Source organism: Phodopus roborovskii, unplaced genomic scaffold (assembly GCF_943737965.1).
Source record: "Phodopus roborovskii unplaced genomic scaffold, PHOROB, whole genome shotgun sequence".
In the NCBI taxonomy this organism is placed as follows: Eukaryota; Metazoa; Chordata; class Mammalia; order Rodentia; family Cricetidae; genus Phodopus; species Phodopus roborovskii.
Window position 1 is genome coordinate 15790310 of NW_026126547.1, and position 21625 is coordinate 15811934.

Sequence of the window (21625 nt, forward strand, 5' to 3'; positions counted from 1 at the left end):
TTCACGCTGAGTGTTCCTGTGCTCTTTTCCAAGTACAGGTGTGTGCCAATGTGTGAAAAGCGGAGAGTTTGTATGTGACGACGCTAGGTCAATGACCTCTAGCCATTCTTAAACATGTAGGTACAACAACTCCCCAGCACCGCTTGTGGAAAAGGTCAGTCTTTCTGCACGGAACGACTTTAGCACCTTTGTCAAAAATCACCTGGGTGTATAATCGAGAGTTCATTTTATGTTGTGCTGTTGTTCTGTGTGTCTATATGTTAACACCATACTGTGTAACTCTAGAATTTTATGATCTACTTTTAAATCTAGTAGCATTTTTAAAATACTGATATTTCAGTATAAAAGTTAAATCAACAGCTATTCTTCAATTTTACTCAGTATCTGTTTACTAGTGAAATGAACAGGCCAGGGGCCTCATCTTCAAAATCTGCTGTGTCAAATGACAGTGCCTCATATAAGTCGGGGTCATCAGGGGTAATCCAAGGACAGTAGGTTATGATGGTCTGTAATGAGGGCGGCACTGGAGGGAACAGCAGGTCAGCCTGATGGAGAGAAGACTAACCCTAACCCCTACAGGGCATTTGGCAAATATATCACTATATTTCAGAAAATTATAGGCAAATTTCTTGCTGACTAAAAATAGAGTTATAGTGAGCCCTTCTGTGTGGAACCGGGTTTAGAAGTGTCAGTATATGTTGCTGGCTCATGTTTGTTTAAGGAAGTAGTGCCACACACTCACACCTCCTCTTCGAGCCCACGAGTGTGGGCTCGGAAGCTGAACCACAGCAAGAGAAGCCAGCTTAGGAAAGAGACAGTTTCCAACCTGCTCTGCACTCTGAGGGACCAGTGTTCTGTGGAGAGTTGATTCTGAGCAAGATGAGGACTAGCTGAGCTCAAGCAACCTGTGCCAGACAGACTGGAAGGCTCAAAACAAACCAACCCAACTAAAGACAGGGTCACCTACCCGATGTTCAAATTTGGAATAATTTAAGCATAGAAATAGTGATATTTATACATTACAATTCTTTGAATTAAATAAACTGTATGATATAGAGACATTAATGAATTTAATGTAATTTTTATAGTAAAAGAGAATCGGGAGAAAAGCTTTTAGCAACTGTCATACTAACGGCTGTTAGGATCAACCATTGTCAGAAAATGGGGTCATGAATAACATATGGATTGTCAAAGTGTCTCCACATAAGATACCCACCACAAAGAAAAGAGTAAGCCAGGCATGATGATACATGCTCTTAATGTCATCATGGGAGGCAGAGGCAGGGGAACCTCTGTGAGTTCGAGGCGAGTGTGGTCTACAGAGCGAGTTCCAGGGCAGCCAGGGCTACATGGAGAGACTGTCTCAACAAAACAAAACAAAACAAAACACAAACAACAAAAACAACTGGTATGTTGCTGGGCAGTGACGGCACACATCTTTAGTCCCGGCACTCGGCAGGCAGAGGCAGGCGATAGCAACAGACTCCACGCTCCTCCCCTCGTCTGCCATGTGGTAACATGGGTGTGGGAAAGATGCCTCCCCCACTTCACCCTTGCTAACTGCTGCGGGAGAGAGCTGGCCCTGGGGTCACAAGAGAAGAGCTAGCCCGGCCTCTCACTGGCTGCAGCACCCAGGAGAGTGGGCTCTGCACCCCACCTGAGGATCACACTAGCTCTGACCCTGTGGCACACACATGAGCCAGCACTGAGAATGCAGGAGCAGGAGACAAGACCCCCCACCCCCACCCGTGAGCCCTCTGCAGAAATAGGGAGAGAAAGCCCTGCACCTTGCCTGGAGGTGTGGACGCAGGTGAGCTGGACCCCAGGGGTCAGAGAGCAGGAGAACAGGCTCTGCTCCTTGCTGCACTGGGTGAGCTAGTCAGGCCGATGGTGGAGAGCTCATCCAGGTAGCGATGATGAGGGAAAATAGCAGGCTGACCAGCCCAGCTACCACCCAGGTCCATAACCAGGGCTATGAGGTGGCCCACCCCAACATCCACCTCATCCATGGAGCTGGAGCATGAGAAGACGAACCTTCAGATCCAAAACAGCAGGATCTCCATGACACATGACAACAGGACGCCCAAGAGGAGCCCAAAATCGGAGGTGTAGCAGAGGCCAGAGGCCTTGAGCCACACCAATGACTTGAGGCAATGAACACTTGGAAGTAAAGATGAAAGGACTAAAGACTCAACGGGCCACATTGCAGCCTGCACACAAGATTCTCTCTCTGTTTTTTCTTTTAAATTTGGTTTTGTTTTGGAGGAGTTTGGAAGGGCAGTGAGCAGCTGTGAGGGGATGGGCAGATGAGTGGGAATCAGAACACATGATGTGAAATCCACAAAGAATCAATAAAGGTTTAAAAAAAAAAACAAGGAAAAGTATGTTTCCACTAGAATTTAGAATTCTAGCCTGAATTAATTAGGCCAAACCCTTTTTGGGTCTGTTAGAAAGTATACACAGCTATGACAAAATCCAATCTATTTTTTCTTTCTTTTTTCGTTTCTCTCTCTCTCTCTCTTTTTGTTTTGTTTTTCAAGACAGGGTTTCTCTGTGGCTTTAGAATCTGTCCTGGAACTTGCTCTATAGACCAGGCTGACCTTGAACTCACAGAGATCCATCTGCCTCTGCCTCCTGCACGCTGGGACTAAAGGTGTGCACCACCACTGCCCAGCTCAACTGAACAGCCTTAAACAGTAAGGAAAAGTAGTCTACAAGTAACTGTCATGAGTAAACTTCCTCAAATGGTTCCCTTTTCCAGTCATTAAAATGTGGCAACCCTGTGGTCTGATTCCCCCAGGAAGGCAGTATGGTCCCAGCTGCTCCACACAAGACATTCAAGGCCTGCCAGGAGAAGAGCACACTCGTTTCTTCAAGTCCTGTGCCAGACCCTTCCTCACCTCTCAGGGCCCATTACCCCAGGCATACTTTTAAGTGAGTCACCACCAGGAAGCTTGCATAAATCAAATCTCACCTTCTGGGCTTACAAAAGGGGCAAGCTCTGCTATGAGTATTTGAATACTTAATACCTGATCAAAACTGGAGAACTGCTGGCAAAAAATAGTGTGTGTGTGTGTGGGGATGTAGTTATCCTTAAAGATATTCTTAAAATATCTGTCCTAGTACAGATAAAAACTAAGAATGGGGGGGGGTTTATGAACCTATTTCACAACCAAGGTATCTGATAATTCAAAATCCACTTTTAACCAATGCAACATGCCCCTAGTTTTGATTCTCAGCAGTCCAGGCTGGCTTCCCCACACCCATAGTTCATTCTGTCTAGTCATTTGTTTTCATCGCTGAAGGGTGACAAGGCAGAGAGAGGGATTGTAAGAGCTCTCTCATGCTTCTAACTGGTGGTTTACGTAGACACCGAATCCAGACCACTTCCTCTGTCCCACTGTCTTCTACTTCTCAGTGATGCCCCTTCAATTGCCGTTTTAATCTTTGTTTCAGGGCTGGAGCAATGTGTCAGCAGAAGAGCACTGGCTGCTCTTGCAGAGGACCTGGATTTGGTTTCCAGCACCATCATGGAAGGTCACACTATCCCAGTCCCAAGAGGTCCAGCACCTGCTTCTAACCTCTGCAGGAACCAGGCATACAGCAGTCATATACAAATACATAGACAAAACACTCAAAAACGAATGTTTGAAAAATGTGTATCTGTATGATGTGTGTGTTTATACATAGGCATGTGTAAGTGCAGGGACCAGTGTGTGTGTGTGTGTGTGTGTGTGTGTGTGTGTGTGTGTGTGTGTGTAGATCATAACCTTGGCTTGGTCACCTTCCACTTTGCTTGGGATGGGTTTCTTGTTTGTAGCTAATCTGCAAGCTCCCAGGAATCTTTGCTGCAAGTGTTAGCTATGTGGGACCTATGTGGGACCGGGGTTACTGTTGTGGCTGTTTTACCAGGCTCTGTATGAGTTCTGAGAATCCAAGCTCAGGGACATGGCAGTGGCTTGGCTTAGCTCTGCACAAGTGCACTGATTTCTTGGTATGAGCAGCTACAAAGTCAACATCTTTCCTCCCAGTATTTTTTCCTGCTAGATTGTGCTCATAAATGATGCACCTCATCTTGTGTCTTCCTGAGTATGCTGTATTAGTATGCCAATTATGGCACTACACACCCACCCACAATTTTTGCAGAAGACAGAACTTCCTTCTCAAGCCCAGCTGGGTTGAGTGAGCGACGAGCATCAGTAAATATTGATGTTGTAGTGTTGGGGTGTACTTGGTGTTCACATGACCTTCCTTGTATATTTTTAGCTTTCCCATTACTGGCTGCTGGTCCTCAATTTCGGTATTACTACATGTACAGTTCTGCTTCTAGTGTTAGTAGTGCAGGTGCATGTATCCACATACTTCATCCCTTAGGTCTTTATTCCACGGAACTGAAGTTGCTGCTGCTGCTGTTAACATGGTGGCCGTTTGTCACTCCAAGAGTTCTCAGTTCTTTTTCATGCCACCTTGGGTTTACTTTATGGAAGAAAAACATCTTGAATTTATCTGAGGATACCTAAATTAACTTTCTGGCATTGCCTGAATTATTGTTTTGGCCTTCTCTGTTAAGTGGGTTTTCAGTGTTCTTTGGTTTGTGGTTTCCTTGCTGTACAATGTATGGTTTTGTTCAGAATGAACAACTTGACACAGGCGAAAGCATTTGAGAGGAGGGAACCTCAACTGAGAAAAATGCCCTACCAGATTTGCCTGTAGGCAGCTCTGAGTCATCATCTTGACTGAAGTGGGCAGAGCCACCCTTGAGCTGATCTGGTGGTCCTGGATGCAATACAGACGCAGAGCAAGCCAGTGAGCAGCCCTCTTCCCCCTCCCCGCCCCCACTGAGGGAGTGTGACCAAGAGCTGTAAGAGGAAATAGCGTGTTTCCTCCCAGTGTTGTTTATGGTATGTTTATCCAGCAATAGAAACTCTAAGAAAGGAAGGAGCTGATATTTCAGTGTCTTTAACTTGCGTTCTGCAGTTTCTTCTGGAGCCTTTGCCTGTGTTTTCCTGTGAACTGTCCCGCCTTCTGCTTTTTATTTCCTCCATGGTTTGTGAGAGGGTGGTCACTGTGGCCAAGGCTGATCCAGAGCTCACTCTATATCCCAGGTGGCCTCCAGTGCTCAGCGATCTTCTGCTTCAGCTGGGATTACAGATGTGCCGCTCTCTGTGATGTGCAGCCTCTCACAGTCCTATTATTTTCATCTTCATTTTTAACTTACTGCCTGTTTGTCTTATGTAATGAAGCAAGCAGTATTTTCTCCCAGTTTGTCATTCTTTATAGTTCCTGACTCACACGGGGTATATTTTACTTAGTATATGCAGTCTGTCATGACCCATCTCTTTTTCAAATGCCGTGGTCCCGTCTGCTGCTGTTCAGGGATGAGAGATGCTCACTGTAATTACTACATTGTTGAGCCTGTTTTAAGGTGTTCTAGTGCATTGCAGCGATTTGTCAGTAATACTGTTTTACTTAGCTTCTTTTTCAGATATGTAAAACTTTACTTTGAAAATGACTTACATTTTAAAAGTCTGAGAAATCTTATCACCCAGAGCCTTGTATGTGCAGCACAGTAGATTTAAGAACACGAAAAGATAATGCCACAGCCATCTATCCAACTTCTGAGAGGTAGTATCATCCTCGAGGAATTAGTAAGACAGCCCTAAATCCAAATTTATACCTTTGTTCCTCCACTTAGGACCCCCCCCAAAATGACACAGCCCAACAGGAAAGTAAGGGCTCCTGGCTGGCATGGTTGGGCTCCCAGCTTTCCACCTCTAATGAAGCCTTTCCTTCTCTGGGTTGTTCTCCACATGTGCCCTTCATTTCTGCCTCCTTTCTGCAGCGGTGGAGCACACTGGGGTATAACCTTAATGTTTAAAATCAGGGCTCATGTGAGCTTGAACTCAATGAGCATGTGCCACAACTGAAGAGTCCCTGATGCCGCAAAGATGAAGGTGACTGCGCGGAAGTACTCTGCTCCTGAGACAGCCAGTCCACAGTCACGTGCCTGGACTACACCTACCTATGCCGCGTTCTACTTCTTACCTGAAGCCACAATTCAGAAAAATCTCCAGACACTTGGCCCTGAGCATGAGCCGACCGGTCAGTGGGACACAGCTCGGGCAGGGCCTCCCTGCTGCAGACTCAGTCACAGGGGTGTAGCTTTTCACTGTTGGGACTGAACACAAGCCCTGGTCATGTCACCGTCACTCAGTTTGGACAGGCTTTCACTCTAGCCTGGGCTGCCCTGGAACTCACTGTGTAGCTGAGGCTGGCCTTGTAGCAATCCTGGTCCCAGCCTCCCAGAGGTGTAGATTCAGACATTATACACTCACACCAGGCAGGACTAGTCTGTCCCTCCTCATCAAACTGAATCTCCTTTAAATGGTCTAAGAGATTATTTTTTTCCCATATGAATGTATATTCTTTTAGTTCCAGAAGAAAATGGGAATTTATTCTTTAAATGTTTTATTACATTTTTATTTAGTGTATATATGTCATGGCATGAAAGTAGAGGCCAGAGGACAACTTGCAGGAGTCAGCTCTCTCCTTCCACTATGTGGGTCTCAGGGATCGAACTCAGGTCATCAGGCTTGGTGGCAGGAGCCTTTACCCACTGAGCCATCTCGATGGTCTGAAAAATTTGGAATTTATTAGAATCACACCTCCAGAAGTCCCTCCTCTGTGGATCTAATGATTCTAACTTTTGTTATTCATTTCTTATCCCAATATCCCGTTAGTTTAAAATTTCTTTAATGTCTCTTTAGCTAGTTCCCTTTATAGCGAACCCTCTCGAGAACTCTAGCTAGTGTCTGTTTCCCTAATATGGTCTGTTCACAGTCTATTGTATAAACAATGTAAACTACTAAGAAAATGAAGCAACAGAATACGTAAGGCTACAAGCTAAAAGGTATTTTATAATGTGTCAATGGCACAAAACTAAATAGGAGCTAGACAGATGGCTCAGTGGATAAGAGAACTTGCCGCTCTTGCAGGGGGTTCAAGTTTTGTTCCTTCCCAGCACTTAGGTGCCTGCCACTCCAGCTCTAGGGGATCAGATGTCCTACTCTGACCTCTGTGGGTACTGCACACACATGCATACACTCATACATGCAAATAAAACAAATCTTAGTGAATCTACCATGAACTGGACAAAGAAATCAATTCAACAACTTAACCCTGGCACAGCCTCCACATGCACACACGCTGAGACAGGCACCTGTCTGCTAGTCACCGTGAAAGGGCTCAAGGGTGGAGCCAGAAATTCTGTAAACAGAAGAATTATATCTCTACTTCACACCAGACACAATCCAAGATCCAAGATAGTCTCATCTGGGCTAGTGACAGCCTCCTTTCTGCATCCCACATAAACATGAAAAACGTAAGCCTAAAACTTCTATAAGCAAATTTTACAGGGAATATCATGACCAGGAAGAATTTCTTAAAGCGATGGGATCATAAAGAGGACAATTAATATCTATACACACATAATTGTAGTCTAGGTATGGTGGCTCATGCCTGTGGAAATGATTTTGGAGGTCAAGATAATACTGCTAGGTATAGTGACCTATGCCTTTAATCCCAGCTTTGAGAGGCAGAAGCAGGCGAATCTTTGAGTTCACAGCCTTTCTGGTTTACAGAGTGAGTTCAGAACAGGCAGGGCTACACAGTGAGACTCTAAGAACAACAACAACAACAACAAAGACAGAAGAACTGCTGTGAGTCCCAGGCCAGTCTGAGACACCATCTCAAAATACGGAAAACTAAACAAAAAACCTTCAATGAATCTTTAAACAACCTTAAACAAGATAGAAATATTGTGTTTTGAAAGGTAGAAGATATTGATACTACTTATAACCAATAAGGGATCAGAATGCAGAGTATAAAGTGTGCACATACATGCACACAGACCACACAAATACATATAGTAAGTCTTACAGCTCAGTGGGAAAATAGATACTATTTGGATTTTAATAATCTGTCTCCTCCAATATTCAGTTGCTATCAATTTGCCAGTGTTAATAATTTTTTTAAGGTAAAGTCTTACTGTGTAGCCCAGGCTGGCTTCCAAACTGCCACCCTGTGGCCTGAATGCTGAGATTACAGGTATGTGCTACTTTATCCAGCTTTACAACCCTTTAAACAGAGACAGTACCACTGAGCTTGTCTTCCACACTCTGACACATGAGGACATAGCACAGTTTTCTAGTGCTAAGAGAAATATATTTCTGTTCTTTATATATTAGCTTAAGGAATTGTTATTAGCACAAATGGATTAAGAATGAGAAGAAATCCAAGTGTTCAATAAACATGTTAACTATACACTTACTCTCCCTAAGTAATACAAACAAAAACAAGGACACTATTTCATTCTGTCTGGACTAAAGAAAATTGTAGTTTGTCAGTACCTGTATGTTTATAATAAAATTCATGAATATTAACATCTTCAGGGTAGGAATGGGATGCTTATGAAGTTAAGACTGATGACAGGACTTGTTTGGCTCCATTAAACGTGCAGGCCTATTTCTGTGCAGAAACTCCATGGACTGCAGCTGGGCCTGCCAAGTGTCTTTCCCTGCTTTATAAAACCGAGAGTCAGATGGAGCCTTTGTCAGCCTGCTCCCTTAGTGACTATGAGCTGAGCTTCAGGAGCAAAGCATGAACAGAGCTGCTGAGACTTGTGTTATCACTGCAACAGGACTGTCTCGGCTGAGCCAACAGGGCGTCTCGTGCTGCTGGTAGGAGCCTATGCTGGAAGAACTCTGGAGAAAAACTGTGTCCATCAGCTGATATATGCACAAAACAATGTTCAGAGGGTTTTACTGGAATGTTAAGAGGAAAAAAATAACTGAAGCTAGGTGTGGCGGGGCACATCTGTGAACCCAGCACTCCAGTGGCTGAGACAGGAGGATCATGGGTTAGAAGCCAGCCTGGGGCAGGCAGCAAGCCTGAGGTCAGACTGGGCCACATAGTAAGACTGCCAAAAAAAAAAAAAAAAAACCAAAAAAACGAGCTGTAAACATAATATCAACATTTATGGACTAGAAACAGAAGAATGCATTTTAGGAGATTCATAAACTAGATTCATAAACTTACATAGTAGCTGTATGTAAGTTTAACATACCTGTATCAAAATATAATTACTCTAAAAGGTATAATTTAGAATCTATGTAAGGATGTGTATGTATAGTATGAGGGTCATTACATGAAGTTTGCACACACTATTATATTATGGATGCAAAATATAAAATTAAATGAAATGTTTACTTCTGGGAAAGGAAGAAGTAAAGGGTTATCTGTGACAGGAAATGTTTTGTTTCCAATAAGATGTCTGTTCTGTTGCGTTACTAGGATACTGTGTTCTCTCTAGCCATCCCTCTGTCCCATCTCTGAATAGCATCTCTGGACATGCTGGGGTAACTGCCCTGTGTTTCCCACATTTGTGTGCCTCGCCCACCTTGGTGGGAAGAATGAGGATGGTAGGCTAGGCAACCACACAGGTCAGTGTGCAAAATGTAGCAGGCTAGGTAATCTGGAACTTAATTTTATACAGTAGAGGTTGTGGTTTTGCTAAATTAATAAAAGTATTTGCAGAAAGGAATTTTTGATGTTTTAGTGTTTGCACTGATCTGTCTGCTATGACTTATCTTAATTCATTTGGACCACATAAACATTTTTATCCATTATTTTTCCAGGACAATTATATACTCTGCTTATAAAGCCTGTAGATATGCAAATTCACAGATCTCATAATGGGCAATTCTGACTTTTGAAGAGCATAAAATTTAAAAGTAATCTTGTAAGTAGCCTTCCTCATTCCATTTCTCTCTTCCTTCTCAACTTCTCTACTTTAGCAATTTTTCTCCCATCTGCTCTTTCCACGGAATTCTGCTTTCCTTCTACAGACAGGTCACACATGATCACTTACATAAAGCCAACCCTGAAAACTGAATGCACGCATAGCCTAGTCCACAGCCCTTCAAGGAAAGGCCCTGGCACTGGAGTCCATGATGTCCTGATTCCTTTATGCTCCTTAGCACATTTGTGGTGGATGTTTGTGCTGGTAACTTAACATCACCATGTCAAACATCACCAAGTACTTCTTAATCCACTTGCACAAGGCTCACTTGTGATCTTTCAAATATAATGCCACCCCCAGCTTCTGAGTCCCTATTAGACGAGTACCACACTTATTTGCAGACAAAATGAGGCATCATTAAAAAACAAACAAAAACAAACTTAGCTCCAATAACGACAAGGGAATCAGCTTTCTTCCACACATTACCTGTGACTGTGGCTAAAGCAGAACCCAATAAGTATTTCTCTCACATTTATTCCTCATGTAAGATAATTTGGAAAGGTGACACATTTCTTATTGAAGAATTAATTTTGTTAATTAGAGAAAATACATTAATCATAGGTAAGAACAATCAACAACTTCACTCAAAATTAACTGCCATGTAAACTGCCATGTTTGTTTCAGTGGTTTCTTACAGATACAGAACAGTTCTAACAAAGCTGGAGACTGTTAGCCTTGCTAGGCTGTGTGAATGTCCTGGGTGCAGAACGATGCAGAGAATAGGGAGGTGAGTCATGTAGGATTTGAGCACAAGCACCACCTCCTATATGGGGGCTGGATCTTCCTGTAGTTGGGTAACAGTGGCTTTTCTGAGTGTCCACTATGTGTCAGGCCGAATATCTATGTGTTCCATGTAACAGTGTCACCAAGTATGCCGGCAAAATTATTTGTGTGTGCCATTACCCTTAGACAAGCTGTCACATGTGGGTCTGTTTACCCATAGAGAAGTAAATAATAAGTGTCCTGTGTACAATGGTGATGCACACATACACTTGCACACGTACACACATGCCCAAATTCTTTTGTCTAGGTTGACTTTGACAGCAAATTTGCTGAACGTGTCTGTGGATGACAGGATCTTCTTTGAGCACTGCCTTTATCCTCCATGGCTTCTGCTAAGTGGATCTTAGCGGGGTTCCATGTGAGTGATGAATTATCCTTCTCAAAACTTTGTCTTCAACAGTGTTACTGTAATTATGTTTGCGAATGCACGCATGTACTTGATGTGTGTGGACCGTCTTAGATGTGTTTTCAGCTGCTTTCCCCACATTCATTACGTGCACCTGGTGGAGCTCAAAGGTGTCATCTCTGAGAACCTGCTCATCATTTTCTCTCTGTACTACTATTTTATTTTTTGTTTTATTTATTTATTGTTTTGTTTGTTTGTTTTTTGGAGACAGGGTTTCTCTGTATTGCTTTGGGGCCTGTCCTGGAACTAGCTCTGTAGTCCAGTCTGTCCTTGAACTCAGAGATCCACCTGCCTCTGCCTCCTGAGTGCTGGGATCAAAGGCATGGGCCACCAACACCTAGCTTACTACTATTTTAAATATGAGTGTATTATGTGTGTGCTGCACAGATGTGTGGCAGCATACATGTGTTCAGATGTGTGAAAGCTAGGCTCTATTCACTCTCTTAATGGAAGGCTAGGCTGACTGGCTACCCAGGCCCAGGGATCTGCCTCCTCAGCTGCTGAGATTACAAGCACAAGGCACTATGTTATTTTCTACACAGATTCTGAGGGCTGAACTCTAGCCTTCTTGCTTATGCACCAAGCATCTACTGATCCACCTCCCAAACTCTAAATATTATTTTTGTACAGAATAAGTAAGAAAACAGTGGATGAAATATAAGCTAAAAAATGACTGCATGTGTGGGGTGATGGTGGCACACACCTTTAACCCCAGCACTCGGGAGGCAGAAGCGGGCAGATCTCCATGAGTTGGAGGCCAGCCTGGTCTACAGAGCTAGCTTCAGTACAGCTAGGGCTGTTACAGACAGAAACCCTGTCTCAAAACAACAACAGCAACAAAAAGGACTGCATGGCATTCAGTTAGGTGGGCTAGCATATAGGCTGAGTGCATAAGAATGCTTGCTTAAGCTATCACAAAGATCTAGGTTCAGATCCCTAGCACCCACATAAATGTCTAAATATGGTTGTGTGTACCTGTAACCCTAGTCTTGAGTCTTTCTAGCATCAACTCAGCAGGATAATGGCAAGCTGCAGGCGAATGAGAGACTACATTTCAAAGGAGTAAGATGGAAGCTCCAAAAATAATCACTTTGGTGAGACTGAGAGATGCCTATAACTTTATGGTATCTCCATTTAAAATGCTTAGTGCCTATTTATTGCTCAAGCATCCATGTTTAGAATGCTGTTGAGAGACCAAGTGGCCATGGCTGAAGCTTATTAAAATGCCACTTTACTTAAACTTAAGCTGATTTCAGAGGTTATAGCAGAACTAACTTGGTGTTGGCCTACAGGGAACTGGTGTCTCTCTCTGAGGACAGATTGGTCTTGAAAACTCATCGTGAGATGAGGAGAATCTAGCAGAGCCGAAAGACAGTGCTGCCATTCTGAGACAGTTCAGGCCTCAGGGAGACAAGCCACAGGTGACCTCCAGAGAGACACAGCTTGGTGTCATTTCCTCTAATCATCGTACAGTCTGGGACACTAAGTAGTCAGGAAGATTGTGTCTGTTCTTTGGGGCTCACACTTTATAACGGGAGACACTGCAAATCAACAAGCACTGTATCACAGCCATAATGTCAGACACAGAAACAAGCCATGATGGCTGAGAGTATTGTTTTACATTGGGCATTGGAAAGGATTCCCATGAGGAAGTGACATCTAACCCATTGTCGTTTATAAGACAGCCTTGCAGACGATGGGAACAGTTCCTATAAAAGTGAAAATGCTCTAACTCACTGGGAAGGGCAAGTGGCTGGGATGTGGTCAGTAAGAGAAGCTGGGGGCAGAAGGAACTTGAAAATCTAAGCTATGAGGCTGGGTTTATCCTGGTTGCTGGGTAGATGAGACTAAAGCAGAGTAGCAATTTGTGAATATTAAAGTATGAATACAAAGTTACTCATATTTTAAGGCACTAGAGTTGCTTTGTGTGTAACATTACAGGAAGTTGGAATGACAGCCAGGGAGTCAAAAACTTTTGTAGAACTTTCTGTAAAAGATATGGCAGGTGAGATAAAGAGAAACAAATCCGGGTGCTTCCTTTCTAGATCCAAACACTACACACTGCTAAAGAAAACCACCAATGGAACCTGTTAAAGCACAACAGACTCCATCCATCACCTAGGAATGCAGTGAAAGCACAGGGACCAAGCCACGTAGAAACTGGGCTCAATTCTGAGCACAGCCAAACAAGGAGGAAGTTGCTGTCAAGAGCAGTGTGGGGTCAGAGAACGGAAAATACAGGGAAGAAGTTGGGGAGGATGATTCTGGCCGAGGATGAGCCAGGTGGCCAGACATCACCTGTAGCAGAACAAGGACCCTCATCCCCCATGGGTGGTAATCAGAGAGTGGGCAGTGTGGGAGGGGGCATTCTTGCCCAACTAACTTAGCAGATGGGCTGGGGGCAGTTCTGACAAAATGGCTAAGCAAAGACTCTTCCTAACCACATGCACATGCACACGTGCACACACACACACACACACACACACACACACACACCCCTTAGAAATTCAAATTAAAGGTAGCGGTACAATAAACTTTCACCTTAAAGAATTTGAAAATACCTTTCAAACAAATATTAATATCAATTCAACAATAGATGATATTTATGTAGAGACTACTATAAACCAGAAATTACTGTATTAATTATTTACACCTATTAATTTACTCACTCCCAACAATTCTGTAACATTGCCCTAGGATTAGCTTCCTCTATAGACCAGATTTTAGGAAGACTGGAAAAGTTAACCCATTGGAACTGGACTTGTTAGACAACCTAGTGCCTCTGGCCTGGGAGATGCCTAACAGTTATACAATAATAGCTAGAGGTTGGCTGAAGAATTATTGCCAGATTTGGAGACAAAAGGCTTTTTAATGTTTATTTACATTTGCCATTAGCAAAAATATGACAGTTTCAGCCTTAGCTTCCAAAACAATTATATACAATTCCTGACTAAATATTCCAGAGAAAAGTAATAAATGCAATGAAGAAATTGTGCAGCCGGCACTGTGGCCAGACCATCTTTCATGCGCTATTCCCACTCACCCTTGCTAATGGGATCAAACGTAGGCACTCCTGTGCACCCAGGTTAGGTGTTCTACTATTAGGCCACATGCCCAGACACTCTGTAGTATTTCAACCTTTAAATGTTTTGCTAAATGTCCTCAGGCAGTGTCTTGAATGTGGGAAATTTCAGTTTCCAGAGTGATGGGCTGTGCCTCCATACTCAAATGATGACTATAAAACCTCAGAACTTCCCCTTGTAACATAGCTAATTTTCCAGAGAAATATGTAGAATGTAGAGAATTCCAGGCTTTTCAGACACTGGAATGAGCCAGATCGAGAGACTCTCCCCACATTTTTTGTTATTGCCATTTATTTCAATTAAAGAAGTGTAAACTCAGATTTAATGTAAAGAAATCCTTAAAGTACTTGGCAGAAGAAACATCTGTCCATGTATCACAGACAGACACAACAAAACATATTCTGTATAGAGTCAGATTGTAATAAAGTCTGGTTTGTTAGTATCAACCAGTAGTTCAGTCCCCTTGGGGGAGAAGCAATGTGCACTTTCGCATAGTAAAAATCCAAAGAGCAGATTTCCTTCTGATTACAATGATCACAACAGGAGGCAACTGAAAGGTGTGAGACTTACACATCATGTACTAAGAAACACTTAAAAAAATATGGCATAGGCTATTTCCACAGTATCAAGACAACTGAAAAACACTTTATATACATACAAAAATATCCAGATATTAAAAACATAATTATCAAATAACTGAGTTCCACATAGCAAGTAAAAGATACACCGAAATTGTAATTTTTATGTGAACTGAGTATAAGACTTGAACTTTCCTTTTCAAACTGCTGTCCTGTTACATATTATCAAGACCTGTTCTCTGAACAGGAAAGGCAAAGGAAAACTGAAGTAGAAATAGTGTGTATCTATCTTATGGTTTTCAGAGACTTATAATCTCCCAACACATAATTTAGTGCATGCTTACATTCCCCTGGCTTTACTACAGACCTGGCTAGAAGAAAAAAAAACCTGATTTATAAAATAGTTATTTTATTTTTCTTGAATGTATGAAATTTCCAGCTATCTAATCTATCTGGAAATTGTAAGACACCTCTAAAGTAACTAGCAATCATAATGTTTAAGGGGTTGTTGAAATGGTTTAGAGAGTGACTGCACAGAGCTGAAATGATTCTACCCTAAACCATCCTAGGCTGTTTTAGGAAATTCAGAATGTCATTGTCTTCACAGAGGAGAGGCTAATGACCAGTCATTCAGGGTCAGGTGACCAACAAAGAAGCATGAAAAACCTAAAGAAACAAAAGTTGGATTAACTCTGTACTTTCCACATACTAACTTGAAAAGACAAACCCTTCTGGACCAACATGACTCTGGGATGACCTCACCTTGAAACTCTATTAATACAGCTTCCAGATTTGTCACTCCTCAAACTCACACCAACTTATATTAGCATCACTGGACATTTCATTGTACAACATTCATTTTTCAATGCTACACCTAAGACTGGACAGTCCTCAAAAAGTATGGTGATGAGCATACATGCACAGTAATACTACCAATAGTCTCCCTAAATTTCTTAAGGTCTTACCAAAATTCAGTCATTTGATAATTTAGGCCTCTTGTCTTTCAAATAAACAAAGGGTAACAAATATTAGGAATCTTAATGACGTAAAGTTTGTAGTTGTTTTCTACACAGCCTACAACTATACAAAGAGAAATTTATATAAGAAAATTTATATTTACAATTAGATTTTAATGAAGCCTAACTATATATTTGTCTCAGCATGATTTTGTGGTTTACAGGAACAACTAGTAAAACACCTAGAAGTCATTGTTTTGAAGGTCTTCAGGAAATGAACAATTTCAGATGTCCAGGAGTGTGCCTTCTCTCTTTTTATATTTTAGGATGCTTTATGCAGGACGCCCTTGACCAAAACGACTTTTAGACCTAGATTTTTTTTAAAGAGAAAAGAAAGTCAGACTGACTCTGGAACAGAATGTTGTTGCTGCCTTGTTTGTCTGCTTGACAACATCAACATTCACTGAGATTGTGCGCTGCTCATCAAGCACCTTCTAAACCCGTGGTGGGATGCAATCTGGAATTCAGATTGCTTTCCAGAGAGACTATATAGGTCTCTCTGCATATATAGGTCAGGACCAGTACTGTAATGAAACACATTATAGTTTCTTCAGGGAAACAAATGAACATTTAGAATGTGAGAAAAGTAAAAACTTGCAGCTAGATGAACTCAGCACAGCGACTGAAAGCCTGATCTTTTAGCTTTGTGGATTTCAGGGCTAAAGCCTAGGCACATTAGCATCTCTAATACTTGGGTTCACATCTCAGTACCTTAAGTCCTGTGCCTCTGTGATGGCAAATGGCACAAGACTTACCAGTTAATTTATTAAGAGAAGTAAGATATTACTGTCCATAGGGGACTTTCTGGTTAAGAATGAGATACACCATTGCCTCCCATTAAAAGGGTCGACTGAACCAGGCCTGCCAACCATTCAGGCAGAATAAGTCTTAGGACAGTCGATTATTCAAGAGACTTCAAATGCGGATGAGCAGTGTTCTCTTTGGTCATAGCCTGAGAATACACTACCAAAGGGGAGGAGAGAAATTAACAAGGAACAGGAAGATCCAATGATTTCCTAAAGTAACACTAACACATAACCTACACAGAGTATGACATTTTGCCAACTCATAGTTGCACTGTAGCTATTACTACTAATGCATAATTATTATTATTATTAATTTATTATTTGGTGTTAGAGATCACATGTAGGGCCCTGAGTGGTCGAGGAGAGCTTTTTACCTCTAGGCTACACTCCACAACCCCTGCAGTGTTCATTTTTATCGCCAACTCTAATGGCGATAAACTGACTCAATAAATAGAAAACTTAAAAAATACCAAAACTTTTATGTTTATAAAAGTTTGTGTTCCCGACTTGTTAAAAATCAGTGCTATCTGATGAAATGAGAAGCTGAAGTCATACTGTGTGCTTTAGTGTTCATGTGGTTTACTCTGCAGAGCCAGAGGCACCTGCTGCTCCTTGCTTATTTACCTGGGGTTTTTGTCTGAGCTGTTCTGCCGGGCGCTGCCAGGCGCAGAGGCTTTGACTTGCGCTTCAAGCCTACAATAAATACCTCCCGCAAACTGTGGGATAAAGAAGCAAAATTAAGTTACCTTCAAGGAAGTAAAGACTGACTCATAACAAGATACACTTCCAAATTTAGAAAGAAATTTTATTTTTAATCTACAAAACTCAGGCTTTTTAGTGCATAGTTGTGGGTTTTGACAAATGCATAGGAACACAGCTGGCTCTGAGTGCCAGTCCTCATGCAGCTCTTAGCCACTATTTAAATTTTTTTTTTTTTTTGAGACAGTGTTTCTCTGTGTCAGGAGCCTGTCCTGAACCATCTCTGTAGACCAGGCTGGCCTCAAACTCACAGAGAACAGAGATCCTCTTACCTCTGCCTCCTGAGTGCTGGGAATAAAAGCGTGTGCCACCAATGTCCGGCATATTTTAATTTTTTAAAAATGTGTATACTTTATTTGCTAAACCCAAACTCTTCTCACCCCTTATAGAAGGTCTCGTGTATTCTGGCCAAGAACTTACTATGTAGCCACCTTTTTTCAGTATGGGGACTGCACCACCACATCTGATTTATTTGTGCTAGGGATCAAACCCAGGGCCGTAAGCATGTTGGGTGAGCATTCTATAAATAATTACACCCCCAGCAACCAAAAACCCTTAAACCTGAGGGTTCTTTGAAAGAAAACGGTTTACTGAGCTGTTATAGAAATCAGAGAGAAAAGAAAGGGCAGGGGCCTGGGGCCCAGCTCTGTTATTAGTGAGACTGTTGAGCAGCTAGGACAATGCCCACTAAGCCTGGGGAGTAGGGATGCTCAATGTGACTGCCCTCCAGCCTCACCCTCCTGAGTGCCAAGACTACAGGTGACCATACACCTCATTTTGAGTCAAGCTTCCTCTATCTCTTTTCTAGCCCTTTTAAATTCAGAAATCTCAGAATTTTTGTCATATTTACCAGGTAAAGGACATCATTTTGGGGACTTGCTAGTTTTTCTCAATTATGAATAATGACACTAAAATGCATGGCATTTATGAAAAACTGCCAAACTATTTCCCACAACTCCTACAAGCCATCATCTAGGAGAATTCCATTTGCTTCACATCCTGACAAGTGCCTAAACAAAAATTTCAGAACTTTCAGCATCTCATTGAGACATTAGTTTGTACGTCTAATGACTAATGATGCTACACTTTCATGCTTTCTTGTATCCCTTTCTTCAGGATGTTTGGTTTCTTTACTCATTATTATTTTAAATTACTTTGTTATTTTGTGTGCATGGGTGTTTTGGCTGCATACCTGCATACCAGACCAGAAGAGGGTTTTGGATCTCCTGGGACTGCAGTTACAGAGGGTTCTGAGCAGGCATGTGGGTGCTGGGAATTGAACATGGGTCCTATGGGTCCTCTCCAAGAGTAGCTAGTACCTGTAAGTGCTGTGCCACCTCTCCAGCCTCCATTGTTACTTTGAGATGGTCTCACATTACCGTAGCTGGCCTTGAACTGCCTCCCAAGGGATTAAAGATTATAATTTAATTACCACATTTCTCTCCTCTTCCTTTCCCACAAGCCCTTTTATCAGACAAATGTTTTACACAATTTATTATTGGATATGAAAAGTCTTTTTTTGAGGGGGTGTTTTCGAGACCAGGTTTTTCTGTGCAACAGCCCTGGCTGTCATGGAACTCACTTTGTAGATCAGGCTGCCCACCTCCTCCCCAACTATGAACTGTCTTTTAATTCTTTCCATTTTTTCTGAGATGGGGTGTCACTATATAGCTCTGGCTAGCTCATCACCTAGCTTAGCTGTCTTTTAATTCTCTTTACGGTGCTTTTAAAGAAGAATTTTAAATTTTGATGAATTCTAATTTTCTTTTGTGGATCCTGCTTTAGTGCTGAAGTTAAGGAATTAAAAATGATTGTATATTTAATAATTTACAGGCCCTTTCACTAAGGAAGATTCATCTAACTAAAGGTCACAGCTTGTTTTCCTTTGCGAATTTAATGAATAACTGAATTTTCCTTTTATTTGTCCCACCCTATCCTGTTCCCATTTATTTCATTTTACGTTTGCTGTTGGTGATTGGATTAAGGGACTTGTGCCCCAATGAGGAAGCAAAATTGTACAAAACAGGTTAGGGTAGGAGCTCCAGTGCGTTTATAGTGCAGACACTGCTGACACATGATGCTATTACTGACAGTTAATTCTTGTGGGAGGACAAGTGCATGTAGCCCTGGTTTTCAGTGAGACAGCATTTTATCTTAAGGACAATATCTGGGTAATACCACAAAGGTGATGAGACCCAGCAGTTTCTTCACAGTCACTTGGCCAACAATGCACAGCTAACCTACTCTCAGTGACACTGTAGGGATAACATGCTTTATCATGTATGATGTAGAGACCCTATGGACCACAGATAATGGAAGATGACAAGAAATTTGTGTATGAATTTTGGCTAACTGACACAGAATATAAAAATATCTAAGATTCTCCTTCAACACCCTTTCAAAAACATCTCTATATTTTCATGTGAAAAATAAAACAAGAAAGGAACACTTTACACAAGTATAGTATAAACTTGTGGTAGTTGGAATGAAAATGGCCCAACAGGCTCACAGGGAGTGCACTATCAGGAGGTGTGCCCCTGTTGGAGGAATGTGTCACTGGGGGTGGCCTTTGAGGTTTCAATGTTCAACACAGGCCCAGTGTCACTCTTTTCTGCTGCAGATGCAAATGTAGAATTCTCATCTACCTCTCCAACATCATGTCTGCCTGCATGCCTCCATGGTCCCATCATGATGACAATGGACTAAACCTTTGAAGTGAGCCCCAATTAAATGTCTTCCTTTATAAGAGTTGCCATGGTCATGGTGTCTCTTCACAGCAAAAGAAACCCTAACTAATATTACAGTTAACTATTTTTCATGATGAAATAAAATTACGAAGGAAAGTTTTACATAAGTATCGAACACTGGCAAATAATCCTTACTTCTTTTGATTCCTTTGACTTGACTCGGTCCAGATCACCCAATCTCATCTTTATTAGATGCCCTGTAATTTCAGACATCCGCCGCTGATCTGAAGAAAAAAGAGCATTATTTTTCATGAGAATAACATAATTTCATTTTTTTCTAGAAAGACTAATCAACAAAGGTATATGAGAATATCTTTCATTATTTATTTCAGGTTAATACTTCTACATATCTGTGAAGAATTTAAGGTAGCAAGAAGCAAATGGATAATACACAGACAGTTGTGTTGTCTTTCAGATTCCTGGATGTGGCTGAGTATGTCACCCAAAGGATTGTGTGGTCCAAGTCTGACCCCTACTGTGGTGCTGGAACCTTTAAGAGCTCGGGTGTGGTGGTTATGTTACTAGGGCCCCCAGAACTAGAAGAGATCAATGCAGTTATTGTGTGACCCTATTTAATTCATGTAAGGTTAGGTTGATAAAAAAAAAAAAAAAAAAAAACAAACATGCTCCCTACAGTGCCGTTCACCATGCTGGGACTGTAGCCAGGAAGCTTTCACCACAGCCAAGGTGATTCTTCTGGTACTGCAAAACTGTAAGCTAAATATACTTCTTTTCTTTATAAAATATTAACCTTTGAGTATTCTGTTGTAAGAACACGAGGCTAAGACATATCCTAAAATACATGTGGTCATTTTTACAGTAAAGTATTATGTAAAAAAGAGACCTTAGTCACAGATACATAAGCAACACACTGCCCACTGCATGGTTTAGTGATCAAAATCTGCTTGGTACCAAGAGAATGTGCACATGTGTGTTCTTATCCTATTGAGCACACTTTATAAAAGACAATTCTTGGGGCTGGAGAGATGGTTTAGTGGTTAAGAGCACAAACTCTTCTCCAAGAGGAGCCAAGTTTGGTTCCCAGCACCCATTATCAAGCCCATATCAGGCCGCTCCCACCTGCCTGTAACTCCAGCCCCAGAAGATCTGACACCCTCTTCTGGCCTCTAACAGTGCCTGCACTCACCTGCACTTACCACCCCCAGATAAACACATGATAATGCAAACACTGTTATTTATACCTCACTTGTGTGTTACTCAGATAATGCATTTACCATCTTCTCTTTGTGCATCCTGGTTGAATCGCAGGGATCTTGTGGCATCCCACTTATTCTTCTGCATGCTCACACTATTGGACAAATTGAACAGAAACAAGCATTGATGCTGCTTAAGAGCATGCTTCCAACACAGGTTCTGTCGCAAAACCAAGAACCAACCAAACAAAACACAGAATGGATTTCCATTCGGAGCAAAGAACAAATACTCACACGAAAGGAGACACATCTCTAGAAGTTGACTAAAAGATAAAGAAGACAACATTAATATCTAGTCAGAACATATTACTGATTAGTGCTCTAATTAAAAGAACAATTTACACTTATTGAGTCAAGACACTATGTCAAGAGCA

At 41.9% G+C, this 21625-nt stretch overlaps 1 protein-coding gene across 7 annotated transcripts in view; it reads right to left on the reverse strand.

The window, feature by feature from the left end:
- Nucleotides 1-6451: 6451 nt before the first annotated feature.
- The window catches only part of Sanbr (SANT and BTB domain regulator of CSR), a 50586-nt gene continuing 35412 nt past the window's right edge, over nucleotides 6452-21625 (reverse strand). For 5 of the 7 annotated variants that reach the window (XM_051200667.1, XM_051200671.1, XM_051200669.1 and 2 more), the window contains 5 exons: nucleotides 21486-21514; nucleotides 21273-21346; nucleotides 20173-20261; nucleotides 17156-17247; nucleotides 14372-16034 (listed from right to left, as the gene is read on the reverse strand). In XM_051200667.1, the coding sequence (XP_051056624.1) occupies nucleotides 15998-16034; nucleotides 17156-17247; nucleotides 20173-20261; nucleotides 21273-21346; nucleotides 21486-21514 (321 nt within the window). In that variant the 3' untranslated portion in view covers nucleotides 14372-15997. Of the gene's footprint in view, nucleotides 6635-14371; nucleotides 16035-17155; nucleotides 17248-20172; nucleotides 20262-21272; nucleotides 21347-21485; nucleotides 21515-21625 lie in introns of those variants that run through there. The other 2 variants (XM_051200670.1, XR_007835537.1) reach the window with 2 other exon arrangements.